We start from the raw sequence: 15,566 nt of genomic DNA, 5'->3' as shown, positions 1-15,566 counted from the left end.
TAGATTCAGATTAAACTCACAGCTAGCACCAAACATAAACCTGCGCCCGTCAAACTGAAACCTGGGGGCAGGCAGGTTTGTACAGCAGTCTGCGGCTTGGGACACCAGCATCGGATGATAGTCCAAGTTCAAGTCCCCACTAATACTTCCCATTCCAAAGTCCTACCAGTGTGCGGCTGTGAGGCAGCAGGTGACAGCCCCGCTAACTGGATCCCTGTCAAGTATGCGGAACACCTAAACTGAGTTCCAGGCTCTCTGCAGAGGCCTGACCTTGTCTGGGCTATGGCAGGCATCTGAGGAGTGAAACCAGTGGATGAGGACCTGGCACTAAATAAAACGTTAATAACTTTGAAGGTCAAAATCTGAACTGGGGCTGTAAAGCTTCCACCTCCTGCGAGGGTCTGAGTGCATGCACCGCCGCATGGGGAGGTCCCCAGGCATCACACAGAACAGCATGGGGAGGTCCCCAGGCACCACACAGAACAGCATGGGGAGGTCCCCAGGCCATCACACAGAACAGCATGCAGGGGAACGGTCTCAGGACTGCCAGCCAAGAAGCAAACACCACAGAGAACACAGATGCTGTGGCTACCTGAAGGTCACGTGGTACTGATACACTGCTTCATTATGACACTGGATCTTGATGAGGTTCAATCCCAGAGACTGAGGAGTTCCCTTTGATCCCTGCTTCACAAAAACCTCTCTGGAAAACAAAGGTTTGCTTAAAGCACCCACCTTATCTAAACAAAACAAAACAAAATCCACCAGCCCACACCACCATCACCAATTTTTTTTTCATACTTTATAAACAAATTTAAGAACCAAGACATAAATGTAAGTTCAGAAGGCTAGGAGGCAGACTGCAAGCAACATCTGCCCCACCTGTCCCAGCAGCAGCACTGCAGGAACTAGGCTAGCTAAGAACCCAGCAAGGAGCTGTGCAGAGAAAGACCAAAACGACACTGGTTCTCATAGATGACTTCCTTCCCCTCGACCTGGCAGAGAACTGGGAAGCAACGAAAGGTCTGCTTAGACTGGGAGGGAGCCCCTTCTCGGTACCGGCCACACGTGCACAACTAAACCTCCTCTCCATCAGACTCTGGGGACTTCACACAAACAGCGACCCGTGATCCCGCAGCCAGCCCCCCGCAGACACCTCCCAGGGGCTCCTTCTCGGATCGGGCAGCAGCAGAGGGCAGCAGTCCTGCCTTACCTGTCCTTGTGTTCCGCAGTCAGGAGTGAAGGACATTCTGGAGAATGCAGTGAAGACTGGGGCAGCGGGGGAGGCGGGGACAGCCGCGCGGGATTCCAGGAAGTGAGGCCAAATGTGCTGGGAGGCTTGTCCAGGCCCCTGCTCACGCCACCGGCTGCTCTCCCCAGTGGGACTAGAGCAGCCTCCGAACTCCCTCTTCCAAGCATTCTGAAATGCCAGAGAAGCGAGTGAGGGCTTTCTCCAAGGTGTGTCTACCCACGCCCCACCGCAGGACCCCCACCACGCGAGGCTCCAGTCTCATCTGGAGGGGCCAAAGAGATGCAAGCACAGCCTTGGGGCTCCCTCAAAATCTACCAACACGCCAACGTGGCTCATGCATCAACTGCTCGCCACACTGACACTCCCAGCCATCTTAGGACAGCAGAACAGAGGGGGAAGGGGCACAGAGTGGGACACATGGATCAGGCTGACGTGTGAGGAGGGCAAATGCCCTCTAGGGAACCATGACTGACCTGGCTCAACAATTGCTAACCACTCTGGGAAAATACTGTTAATATAAAAGCACAAATTCCCTCGTTGTGAGATAACATAACCCTTCTTGGAACTTCTCTATAGACTTACGATATCCCAGCTAAATGTGATGATTACACAAGAAACTAACTGGACTCACCTATTCCACCCGACAGAAGCTTCTGCCATCTTGCTATCACTGGCTGCCAACATGGAAGGATCCGGCAAAGTGAGACCTGGTTCCTCTTTCTCCTTACGTGGCATGCGGGCAGACAAGCCTCTCCCTAAAATGCCTCTACCTGAGAGGACCAAACCAAAGTGCACCCGTGAGTTCAGCTTGAGAGCGTGCTTGTTTTTCTGAGGATACACTGGATGGACTTGGGAACAAAACAAGCATGCACCCCAGCACCACGTCTCAAGGTTGGCACTCCACATACCTGACGCAGGCATTTCCCGTTTCACAGACGTCCGGGACGCCACATCAAGGCCCAGGCCTCGGAACATGGAGACCAGACCCACAGCCTCCTGTGAACAAAATAAAGTTCTTCCAAAATGTTGCTTAAACCCTGTGGGTCAGCAATCTGGCCTAGCAAGTGCCAGACCCACATCTCATATCAAAGTTCAGTACCTGGCTCCAGCTAACACAGCCCCCTAGAGGCCGTGGTGATGGCACACGTAATTGGAGCCCCGCTACTCAGACAGGAGATTGAGACTGAGTTCCCGGCTCCTAGTTTCCACACAGAGCAGCCCAGTCCAGTTCAGGCTACGGTGGGCGAGTAAACCAAAGAGAAGGGACCCCTTTCTTTATCAAAACCAGAAATGATAGCTTTTTAAGTCTTGGTAAGAATCTTAAAATTTTAGAGGTGCTAAAGAGAATCAAGATGGCGAAACAGAGTAAAGACATGTTTAAACAGAGAAATATTAGCCAGTGTGAAGCAGAGAGGGCACATTCCAGGAACTGGAAGAGGACAGAACAGCAGAGGGGTACCTGGAGACTGACAGACACAGCAAAGCAGCAGACATGATGGTGTGGTGTTGCAATGACTGATACCCCAGCGGTGATCGCAACTCCAGCGGCAGCAGGAACTCCACCAGCAAAAAGGTGGGAAGCGACGTTTACTGGGAGCTCCAGAGGTGAACCCAGACAAAGAACTGTCCGTCCTGCTGGTCTGTTTGATTTGACCGAAGCAGAGACTGAGCGGCAGATCCCAGATGGGCAGTGCAGGAACAGGGTGGATTTCATAGTCCAGTCCGCCTGCTAGAGCTGTATCAGGTGCCATTTTGTTTAAGGAGGCAAGGGTTATGGGGCAGGACTACACAATAACGGATCTGGGAGTGAACTAATTTCTGACTGAGTGAACTGCAACAACGTGGCATCCTACAGATTCCACCCAAGACAGGTCAGGGTAGCTCTCAGACCTGATCACCATCAGATCAAGAATTCTAGCAGTGGCATATCAGGCGCAATTTTGTACAATGAGGCAAAGAATTTAAGATTTGCAGGAGACAACAGTAACTTGTGCATGTGCTAAGCTCAGCGGATTGCACTGGTCCCACAGGAAAATAATACTGACTATGGCTTCATATGGGTCAAAATAGGTATGTGTGGCCCTCAGACCTAATGGCCAACAGGTTCTGGCAAGATCAGCACCAGCAACAACCTAGCTATATAAGACACCTGTTCCAACCGAAAGTGCGAAAAAGGTTGTACAGACAACGGTGCAACTTCAGCACAGTATCACAGGAGGTGGAGACTGGTGAGCCAGGAGCTGGGGCTAAGAAGACCATGGTGAAAATCTAACAGAAGAACCCAGACCTGGAACTTGCTGGAGGGAGTTGCACAAGTGACTGCAAACAAAGAGCCGTGTACCAACTAAAATTAGTAAAAAATCAAACTGTAGACCTAGGGTGACACAGCTTAGAAACCTGCCCCAAGGAGAAGAATCTGATAACCACAAGTACAATGACCAAGAGAAGAGAAAAAGGCACAACGAATATTATAGAAGGCTTCCCTGCAAAGGAGCAAAACCCTTTGCCAACCTCACAGTTGAGAAAGACATCGAGAAAATGGGGGATACAGAATTCAAAACACTTGTTATAAAACTTGTCAACAATGAGAAGCAAGTCCAGCAGGCATTCAAGGAATTCAAGGAATGTGACACAATGGAAATGAATCAATTTAAAGCTGATATATCAGAAATGAATACAGTGGAGCAAATTAAAAGTACAGTGCACAGTCTCCAAAACAGAATGAAGGAGGCAGAAGAAAGAATCCCAAAATCAGAAGATATTTCCTGCCACCAGGGGGAAATAAGCAGAAAGCTGGAAGCAGAGCTGGGTTAAGCTAAAAAGTATTCAAGAATTGAAAGACACTATTAAAAGGACAAATATAAGTTATGGGAGTTAGAGAAGGTGCAGAAAGAGAAGCTGGGTTTAAAAATTTATTTAATGAAATAAGGGAAAATTTCCCTAATCTAGAGAAATTGGAAAACAGCATCCAGGAGGGGCACAAAACTCCCAACAGAGTTGAGCAAAAGCAATCTTCACCACGACACATGATCATCAAGCTCTTTTCAACTGAATATAAGGAAAAGATCCTTAAAAATGCACATGAAAAAAATCAACTGACATATAAAGCAATGCCAATTAAACTCACAGGAGATCTCTCACAGGAAACTCTACAGGCAAGAAGAGAATGGAGTGATAGATTCCAGATTCTAAAAGAAAAAAATTGTCAGCCTAGGATAACATATCCAGCAAAGCTTTCTTTCATCTTTGAAAATGAAATAAACTTGTTCCACAGTAAAGAAAAGCTAAAAGAATTTGCCTCTTTCAAACCTGCCCACAAATGATACTTCAAGATGTTCTCTTTACAGAGAAGAGGATATAGCACCTACCAAAACCAAAGGAAAATGGGAAGAACATCCCAGTAAAATGACAACAGAAGACTAAACCAATGAACAACCCATTCCTAAAATGAGAGGACCAAAGTAACACCATGTATATTTTTTTAAAAGATTTATTTATTTTATTACAAAGTCAGATATACAGAGAGGAGGAGAGACAGAGAGGAAGATCTTCCGTCCGATGATTCACTCCCCAAGTGAGCTGCAACGGGCCGGTGCACGCCGATCCGAAGCCGGGAACCAGGAACCTCTTCCAGGTCTCCCACGCGGGTGCAGGGTCCCAATGCATTGGGCCATCCTTGACTGCTTTCCCAGGCCACAAGCAGGGAGCTGGATGGGAAGTGGAGCTGCCGGGATTAGAACCGGCGCCCATATGGGATCCCGGGGCGTTCAAGGCGAGGACTTTTAGCCACTAGGCCCCGCCGCCGGGCCCACACCATGTATATTAAACTCTGAATGTAAATGGCTTAAGCTCAATCAAACGTCATAGATTAGCAGACTGGATTAAAAAGCAAAACCCATCTGTTTATTGTCTGGAGGAGACACACTTCAACAAATATCAGGGGAAACTATATCACCTGGGTTTTGTTGTTTTCTGTTGATTTCATCTCTTCAAAACACTTCCTTCTGATTAAATCATTCAATGACTCATAGATCATGCAGTGGCATAATTTTCTTCAAGAAGGTTCTTGATTTTCATTTCTTCAGCTACACGTTAGTCATTTAGTAGCATGTTATTTAACTTCTTGGTGTTGTTAATTTTTTTCTCCCAGATGTTGATTTTGTTTTGTGGCTCTTCATTTAAGAGGATGTATAGTAGCTGTGTAATGGAGACTGTCATATCTAGTAACATGTCATTTAACTTCATGGCATTGTAAATTTCTATTTCTTTCTATTGTTGATTTTGTATCATGACTTTTCATTTAAGGGGATGTACAGTAGCTGTGAAATGGAGACTAACATCCAGATGTGAGGATGCAGTGTGGTATGCATTTCTGCTTCCAAAGATGGACTGACAATGAAACTGTTTACTATATCTTGACTATAGGCTGCTGGACTCTCTGCCATTGTCCATGCCCGCAATGATGGACATATGACTGAGTATGAAGAACTATGTGTTAGTAATGATGTAGAGGAACTAGGTGGGGGAGGGAATTGGGGCTGGGATAAGGGAATATGGACCTGTATCATAAAATGATAGCAATAATAATAAAATGTAAAAAAAAATCTTCAAAAAAAGAAAAAATAATAATTTTAAAAAAGACTATAAGGTACATGTGAAACAAATGAATTTTGCGTTCGGCGTTGGGTCCCTATCCAGGTATCTCACTATGGATATGAAAGCATTTCAAAAGCAAAAACAAAAGAACCTGAAATCCAAAACAAATAAGGAATACTCAACCTCTAATAATCTCAGAGGCAGGAGTGCAACTCAGAGAGAGAACATAAAAGCTGAGGAAGGAACAAGAGGTTATTTCTATAGAAGCACCCTTAATGGAAGCTAAAGGGCTGACATTTCTCCTGGTCCACTTAGCATTCATTACGAGCCACTTTCTTGAGCCTAGCAATTCACGGATTTGAATTATAGGCCCAGCCAGTGCAAAAATTTGTCGATGAACAAAGAAAAAAACCCCCTCCTTCTCAGATTAAATGTGGCAATTTTCCCTGCACTCTGAAACCCCTTACTTCTTCTCATCCAGGTAAGCTGGATGGGAAGACTAAGGAAGACTATTACACTTTCTGAATCTTACCTTTTGTGGTGGCCCAGCCTGCGTGCTGGGTTCCTCTGGCTTGCCAAACATGTGACCGCGTCCTAGAGGTCCTGCCCTGCCCAGGCTGGGGTCCAGAGGTTTCGCAGCTGTTGACCAAGAGCCTGGCATCCGCACACATTGAGATGGATGGACAGGAGCAGGGCCCCTGAACGGTGGCCGAACAGGATCCATAGGCAGGCTCAGAGAGGACACCGGTGTGTAGCCTGTTCCGGTGAACGAATGACCTGCCGGCAGTGCAAAACGGTGGAAAAGGTCCCAGCTGTTTTCCTTCCTCTTCTGGGAACACAGACTCCTTTACAAGTGTCAGACTCTCGGAACATTTTCATTTCAACAGCTCCCGGTCCTTAAAACACCCTCTACCAGCAATCCCTTAGGAGGCCCGAGCCTGTCTTGAACACCTTCCACCGAACAACCCTCAGAAAACTCAAGCCCAGTAAGCCAACCATCTTATATGTTGGTGGAAGAAAGCAGTGGGCATGTAATGGCATGTAACGATCTAGGCTGATACATTTTACCTTTCACGATTATTCAGTTCATAATTATCGCCAACAAATTGTCCTAGGCTGGCATCTTGCTTTCCATCTCTATCCTCAGGGTCCTTTATTTATTTTTTCAGAACTATGATCATATTAAATGTATCGCCTTGATCTCATGAGTTGCTTCAGTTTTTAATCTAGTTCATTTCCAGAAAACCCTTGTTTCACTCCCCTCCACCAGGGAGGGGCCCCCTCCCCGCATACTGAAGCCCAGCAGGCCTTCAGCAATCACTTCATAGCCTACAGCTGTCTTTAAGGGGCTCCTCTCCTCATCCTGCCCCCGATCCTGCCCCCTGAAACAATCTTTTAGTAAGTGGAAAACAATCCTTTCCCAACGTAGGGGAAGAAAATAAAAAAAAAAAATCTTAAGTATCAGCTGCCGATAAATTAGGCCACGCCTATACAAAGACAAGACTGATTAACACAATTTATAAATCCGTAGGGCAGGTGGAAATTATTCATCATCTTCGGGGGAAAAATCATCTTTCTATACTCACAGCTATTTGAACTCTCAGAGGCAGAACAGGTCTCCCTCTCTGGCTAAAATCCCTTTTTCAGTTAAGCCTGGGATCTTCACGCCTCCTTGCAAGAATCTCCAACAAGCCAATTACACCGTACTCAGCGGGCCGACTTCATTCAGGATCCGGAAGGGCCTCTTCCTGAACCCTTCCCCGCCTGCCGTCCCCACTCGTGGGGTTTCAAGCACCTCTTTTCGTCCGAGGGGCTGGAGAAGGGGAAGGTCCTTTAACGTGGACTCTTGATTTGTTACTTAGCCAATGGACAGGGTCAACAGGAAAGGGCCGCCAGGACAGGCCGGGCCTAGCCTCTCTCAGCCTCTCCACGGGCTCTGGGCTGGCCTCGCTCACTCCCAATAAACCAGGCTGCTGCACGACATGAACCTTTTGTCTTTCTGTTCCCCTCACGCCAACCCCAAAACCACAGCGAGTAGGTTGGGGGTCCTGTCCACTCCAGGTCACTACCTAGCAAAATCCCTCCCTGTTGGGCCGCAACCCTCCTCGCGCGCCCATCCCGGCCCCCGTGGGCCTGTCCACGCTCCCCCACACAGGCGGCCTCGAGTAACGTCTTCCCGGCCGCGCTGTCCCTCCCCCCAGGCCTCGCAGCCCCCCACCAGCCTCGGGGGCACAAGGGTGCCAAGGCCCAGCCAGCACACGAGCCACCTCAGCCCTCCTGGCCTTCCACACCTGGGCTGAGTTCTGTCGCCTTAGCCGGCCTCCACAGAGCCTCACGAGAACCACAGGGCGCGCACAACCACCGCCACGCGGAAGAATTGCACAGGCCCCTCGCCCGGTTATTCATTTCCGGTCATGGGGGCACGGAGGGGAGGGCTGTCAGGGGTGCTTGAGCCATAGGCCAAAACAACTGCCACACACACTCGACCCAGCCATTTCATTGGCTGGTTTGAGAGAGGGACTCGCCCCTTTCCAACAGGCTGGGCTGAGTACGTGAGCAAGGGGAAGCCGGGAGGTGTGAGTCGGCAGGTGTTTGCTGTTGTCGCTCGCTTTGCGAGGACGCGGCCTGTGTACACGTTTGGCTTCCACGTTCGTATTGACCGTGACTTGGGGCCGACCCTGTCCGTTAGAGGAATTGGGAATTTTAGGTACTCAACTGGAGTTCAAGTTCAAACACATAATGATGTGATAGGAGCCCTGGGCTTGACTTATGTGTAAAATAGGATTAAGCGCCCTAGGCTTGTTTGCAAAAGTACATACGTTAATGAGACCAAGTGATAACCCCGAGAGATGCTGCCTAAATCTGTGAGCCAAAAGCTACATCATTAGCTAGGCCTGCAGCCACACAAGATGGCTACCCAAAGATTCCTCCCCGCATCCCAACCATTTTCTCAAATAAGAACACCCAGGTTTTACAAGATGATTTAGAGTCACACTTAAGGCTTTTAAAGGCAGGTGTACCCACATCCAAAAAGAAGCCAGCCTTGGGACGCCCCTTTGTCAGACCCAAGTCCCAAGTCGGAGTGCAGGTTCAAATCTGGGCACGTCTGTGTCTGATCCAGCTCCCTGCCAAGTGTACCAAGGAGAACAGTAGAAGATCGCCCAAGTGCCTGGGCCCCTGCCGCCCACATAGGAGACCAGGACAGAGTTCCCTGGCCTGGCGCAAACCCGGCTGTTGTGTCCATTTAGGGGAGTGAACTGGTGGGTAGAAGATTTCTCTTTCACTCTCACTCTGCTTTTCAAAATAAATCTTAAGGGAAAAAGATGTCCCTACACTCTTTGTAGACTGTTGAACATAGTGAGGCAGGGGACAGCCAAGGGTTAACAAGAGAAGTTGAGAAAGGCAAATTCCGAAATTCTTTTCCTAGTCTCTCTCTGCCTCTCTTATCCACAACCTTGAGGCGGAAGTCAAAAATAGGGCTAATTGAGCAAGCTGAGAAAAACTGCAAACTTCAAAAACCTTCATGTACAAGCCATGTGTAGATAGAACAGCCAGCCACAACGCATATACACCACGTGACTTTCAAGCCACACAAAGACAGGGGTGACAATGCCCGTATCCCTATGGACGCCAGTTTAAGGCCTGGCTGCTCCATTTCCAATACAGCCTTGGATAATGCTACTGGGAAAGCAGCAGCAGATGGCCCAAGTCCTTGGGCCCCTGCATGCACATGGGAGACCCAGAGGAGGATGCTGGCCCCTGGCTTCAGACCAGCTCAGCTCCAGCTGTTAATGTCCATCTGAGAAGTAGTGAGCCACTGGATGGGAGATCTGTGTCTTCTCTCTATAATTCTGCCTTTCAAATAAAAAAGAAAGAAAGAAAAAGAACTTGGGTAATAACATTGAGGATCATGTCATTCATCTTGATGAATGATGAGGAGGAGGAGAGGGGAAGGGGAGGAGACGGAGTTGCAGGAGGAGGGGGAGGAAGAGGAGGAGGAGGAGGAGGAGGAGGAGGGGAGGGAGGAAGGAGAAACACTCTCCAGTTTTACTACTAGGAACATGAAGGAGGTGAAGAAATCTCCGAAACAGTTGGCTGGCTTCAATAAACAGAACAGCTGGACAAGCTGTGAAGAGCCCAGGCAAAGCATGTCGTGTAATCGGTCTCACGCAGAGCGTTGCACATCCCTTTCCAAATGCCTGCTGCAGTAAAAACGACAACAGAAAAAAACACTTTCTGGTGGGAGCTACATTCCCTGCAGGCATTTGGGGAATGAGCCAACAGATGGGAGCGCTCTGCCTCACTTGCTCTGTTCCTCTCAATTTCTTAAATGTTCGTGGAATAAAGAAATCCAAAGACAAGGTTATTTTTGGTGCTAAAAAGTTTGAAACTCATGCATCGTTTTTCATAACATACATTTTTCTATGGACTTTTGGAAGACCTTTTGGGTGGATGGATTTCAAAATTCTTTTGCACCAAAACAAACTCATTTTTTAGTTCCAGGCTCCCCTAATTGTCAGAGCTCACTCATATAAATAGGCTTACTTAGCAAGCATGGTGTTACTTCGATTAGCTTCCGCCTCTGCCTAACAGCTTATGGGAAGGCAGATAATCCATCGTGCTTGGACGCTGTGTGGACTTGTTGCTCTAGTAATAGGTAATAGTCGGCTTAAATTGGCTCCAAGCAGTTATAAAACTGTTGTGGACAGAACGATCATCCAAACAGAAATCCCCAAATGATGAAAATACTCGGGTTGGGAAGCAACAATAAGTGAACTGTGGGAACAGGAAAATCATCTCATGTTGGTTCCAGAATAGCCTGACAAATTCTATGGCCGAGGATGGAGCTGCGGGTTTATTGCAACTGCATGGAGGGATTCGCAGCTACTACAGCAAATCTGATCTTCAGAACATCCCTGGCCTAAATGATTGGGTCTCTCTTGGAAACTGTGAAGAAACAAAACATGGACTTTTTCTAAATTGGCATCATGACGATCTACGAACGCTGCACGTCAACTGGGCAGGCATGCTAAGGAGCAGTTTCAACTTGGGCAACGCAGAAATGCGCTCCAATGACAGCTCACCTTTGCCACCCTGAGGGACTTGGATGCCCACACAATCCTGCCACCCATTGTGGGTTATCTGGATTGAACTCTAGGCTCTAAACTTTGGCTTGATCAAGCCCTGGTTGTTGCAGGCTTTTGGGGGAGTGAACCAGTAGATGAAAGATCTCTGTCTCTGTCCCTACGTTTCAAACAAAACGGAAAAAGTCATACAGCAACATAATACATAGAACAATGACATAGTCATTTGTTACTTTTTTTTCAACTATTATGTACTGTGCAAATATGTATTGCTACACTTTTATATGACTGGAAGTGAGGTCGGTTTGTTTATATCAGCATGACCAGAAATAATGAGTAATTGTGCTACGATGTTACAATGGTTATAACGTCACTAAGAAATGGGAAATTTTCAGCTCCTTTATATAATTGCCTGAGACCACTATTGTATATGCATGACAGTACCATGCTGTCTCAGGTGAACACAGTACATTAGGTGAACAAACCAGACATATGTCATAGGACTTCGTTTATGTGAAATGTCCGGAAGAGAAGCCTTTATGGACAGCATGTTAACCAGTGCTTGCCTGGGGCTGGGAGTGGGGAGAACTTGAAGTGCGACTGAGAACTCATTAGGAATATGAACATACACTTAAAAATATATGATGATGTTTGCAGCATTAATTACACTTACTAAAATTGATAATTTTTCAAAGATTTATATTTATTGGGAAGGCAGATTTACGAACAGGAAGAGAAAGTTCTTCCATCTGCTGGTTTACGAGAGCTCAGCCATGAGCCAGGAGCTTCTTCAGGGTCTCCCATGTGGATACAGGACCCAAAGACTTTGGGCCATCCTCCACTGCCTTCCCAGGCCATAAGCAGGGAGCTGGATGGGAAGTGGAGCAGCTCCTCCATGGTGGAGGGTTGGCCAATTGAGTCATCATACTGTATCCTAATCAAATAATTTTATTACATATAAAATATCCTTAAAAGTTTTTTTTTCGAAGACTTATTTTTATTGGAAACATGGATATACAGAGAGGAGGAAAGAGAGAGGAAGATCTTCCGTCCGACGTTCACTCCCCAAGTGACTGCAACGGCCGGTGCTGCACCGATCCGAGGCCAGGAACCTTCCTGCCTCCTGCACATGGGAGCTTTGTTTGTAGTGCGTGGCTGTCATCTGATTGCAGGATGAGAGCTTAAAACCCCCTGACTTTGGCGGCTTGGCTTAGTGGTCCTGGAGTGCAGTGGGAGCCGGAGTCACCAAGCTTGGGAAGCAAAATTCCTCCTAACATCCTTCGCTTGGGTCAAGTGTGCTCTCTTTCGCACTTAGCAACAGTGAGAGCTGGGACACGCCCTTCACGTGCTAGGATGTGAAGACTCCAGGCTTCTCACTCCCCACACCTCACCCACTCCTTGCCATATACTCAGGCTTTTGACCTCAACCAGAGAGTTGTACCATCAGCTTCCCTGATCCTGAGGACTTGTACCTTGGGACTAGGCCACCAGCCTCACAGTGTCCCTGGCCTGAAGATGACCTCATGGGACTTGTCCACTGCCATAGTCATGAGCCAGTTACTCTCCTAACCTCCCTTTCCTCTGTCTACATCCATATCCTGTTGATTCTACTTCGAGCAGGGGTGGGGATGTCTGGGCTGTGGCCAAAGGTCTGTGAAATCATTTGACCTGGCCCAGCCCAGGCAACTGCAACAGGGATTCCAAAATTCAATCCATCTACAGTGGTCAGGACCAAATAGCTTGACACATATTCATGTGTTCAAAATTTGGTGGACATTAAAAAAAAACAAAGAGAGACAGGGCATTTAAAGAAAAAAAAATTATACTCATTCTACCTTTTAAAGATTATTTACGTTAAAGGCAGAGTTGCAGAAAGAGGAGGTGGCAGTTAAGACGGAATCTTCTATGAGCTGGTTCACTAGCCACATGGCCACAATGGACAGGGGGTAGGCCAGGCTTCAGTGAGGAACTGGAACTCCATATGTGCCTCCCACATAGTGGCAGGCACATAAGCAGGGAGCTGGATTGAAAGTGAAGCAGTCAGAATTTGAACCAGTACCCATACGGGATGCTAGCATTGCATGCAGTGACTTAATTCTCTATGCCACAAGTTCCATTTTCAAGCTATCACTTGGTAATGGGATGAACTGGGGGCCACTCCAAGCTTGGGATCAGACTGGACGACACCACATTCATTTGCTGGTATGTACACAGTATCTGTTATCATGGCAACTAGAAAACTCAACTACACAAAGAATGTTATCAAAGGGCTAACAGAACAACACTGAAACTGTGGTCTACCTTAATGATACTATGAGTAACCCAAAGTCATAGTAGTTAGCATATTATCCTACAGATGTGGGGTATCGTTGTGCTTCCCTTGGAAACTTGGAGGAATACTATGGCATTATTGGGGTGAACTGAAGGATGTATGGGGGCATATTTTGGGAACTGCAGGTATCATGCAGAATTCTTATTCAGTTTGGCAGACAAAATTATTGGGGAGAAAAACTTCAAACTTAGATGGTCACACTTGAGATGAACAAATAACTAACGTGGAAGTTAACAAAGTCTACATACAGTTTGTAACACACAAGCGGTCCTCTAGAGCCCTTTAGGCTTGGCAACCACTAGGGGGCGGACCAACCAGGTGAGCAGGTTCACTGGAGAGGAGGAATCCAGAAGGACCATTTTGTACAGTACTCTGAATCCGACACAGAGTGTAGCTGGGAGGAAGGGTGCCTACCTAAGGATAGTCAACCCCACGCCCATTCCACCTTGCCAACGCCTTGGGACCCTGTGCCTGCATGGGAGACAGCACAGAAGCAGCTCTCAGGCTCCTGGCTCCAGAACGGCTTAGCTCTGGCCTTTGCAGTCGCTTGGGAAGTAAATCAAAGGACGGAAGATCTTCCTCTCCTCCTCTGTATATCTGACGTTCAATAAAAAAAACAAATCTTCAAAATATATATATTTATTTCTATTGGAAAGGCAGATCAGATTTACGGAGAGAAGGAAAGACAGAAGATCTTCCATCCACTGGTTCACTCCCCAAGTGGCCGCAATGGCCAGAGCTGAGCCCATCCAAAGCCAGGAGCCTAGAGCTTCTTTCAGGCCTCCCATGTGGGTGCAGAGTCCCTAGGCTTTGGGCCATCTTTTGTTGCTTTCCCAGGCCACAAATAGGGAACTGGAAAGGAAGTGGAACAGCCAGGATGTGAACCAGTGCCCATATGGGATCCTGGCATTTGAAAGCTGAAGATTTAGCCATTCAGCTATTGCACAGGGCGCAACATCTATGTGCCTAGAATCCAGCTGGCCACACCAGAAAATGCACCCTCGCCATGGATACTACTTGACCAACTACATTGATCAACTATATGGATACTACTTGAATAACCCAGACTGCTCTTCCTGGTTCCAGAACCAACTCCCACTAAGAGACCAGGGGGTGACTACATAGTCCTCAGTGAACAGAGGCTATGACACAACAGCATGCCTCGGGGAGCACTGGATGCAGTGGGTGAGATGAACTAGGAATGCCCGCATCCCATACCACAGTGCCTGGGTCTGAGTTCTCGGCTCCACTTCCAATTCCAGCTTCCTGCTAATGCGCACCCTGGAAAGACAGCAGGGTGATGGCTTCAGTACTCGGGTCACTGCCGTTCACATGGGAGGACAGGATGAAGTTCCAGCCTCTGGGGCCTGTTCCAGCCAAAGCTGCTGCAGACGTATGAGGGGTAAATCAGAAAAGGGAACATCTTTCTGCCTTTCAAATTGAAAAGGCAAAAATGTAGAATTAAAAAATAATTTGGGGAGTCTAAAAGGACATGCCCGAAAATATTCTTCTCTAGAATACAAAGTGACTAAATGCTACGGGGAATGCAGCTCGCTCTGTCTGTAGCTTTCCTACCAGACAGCAAATGTTCAACAGTGGCAGCTCGTGGGGCTCATCCAGCTCACTGCACTCAGCTCTGCTCTGACCCCAAGCAAAACCCCTTCTCCCGGCCCAGTAATGGGATGGGGGACTCAATGGGGCTCACTGGTCTACCTGACCTGTTTGCAAGTTCCTGGTTCCAGGAGAGTGGTCCAGCTCCCACTTCAAGTCTGCTGGAGCACATGAAAGACATCCCTCCCCAGTAAGAACAGGATGACGTGAAACGTCCTTTACACTGCCCACTTGGCTTCCTGTTTTCATCAAATGGCGCTCAGAGCTGTTTTTGAAAGTTCATTTTGCAACAGTGAGGATGGCAGACTGATTCAGGAAACCTCCTGATGACGTCGTGGCTGCCGTCCAGCTCTGGAAAATGTCTCCCTTTCCAGACTTCTGACCCTTATTGCGTAAGCCACTGTCGGCCAATCTCCATCACCAATGCTCTGTTAGAGGCACCAAATGCTTCATGTGCACTCTAAAAAGCTATTGTTGGGCCTGGCACAGTGGCCTAGCGGCTTAAGTCCTCACCTTGAACACACCAGGATCCCATATGGGCGCCAGTTCTAATCCCGGCAGCCCTGCTTCCCATCCAGCTCCCTGCTTGTAGCTTGGGAAAGCAGTTAAGGACAGCCCAAAGCCTTGGGACCCTGCACCTGTGTGGGAGACCCAGAAGAGGATCTGGGCTCCGGGCTTCAGATTGGTGCAG

General features: G+C 47.8%; 1 protein-coding gene across 1 annotated transcript in view; it reads right to left on the bottom strand.

Annotated features, from left to right (window-relative positions):
- PIWIL2 (piwi like RNA-mediated gene silencing 2) overlaps nt 1–6,590 on the bottom strand; it is a 49,618-nt gene extending 43,028 nt beyond the window's left edge. The window contains exons 1-5 of the mRNA XM_004591371.2: nt 6,381–6,590; nt 2,161–2,248; nt 1,884–2,022; nt 1,214–1,420; nt 593–703 (exon numbers count right to left, since the gene is read on the bottom strand). Of these exons, the coding sequence (XP_004591428.2) occupies nt 593–703; nt 1,214–1,420; nt 1,884–2,022; nt 2,161–2,248; nt 6,381–6,572 (737 nt within the window). The 5' untranslated portion in view covers nt 6,573–6,590. The remainder of the gene's footprint in view (nt 1–592; nt 704–1,213; nt 1,421–1,883; nt 2,023–2,160; nt 2,249–6,380) is intronic.
- Nucleotides 6,591–15,566: the final 8,976 nt, after the last annotated feature.

Source organism: Ochotona princeps, chromosome 32 (genome assembly GCF_030435755.1).
Source record: "Ochotona princeps isolate mOchPri1 chromosome 32, mOchPri1.hap1, whole genome shotgun sequence".
Lineage (NCBI taxonomy): Eukaryota > Metazoa > Chordata > Mammalia > Lagomorpha > Ochotonidae > Ochotona > Ochotona princeps.
Note: the sequence above shows the minus strand (reverse complement) of the source record. Positions and strands in the feature narration are given on the sequence as shown.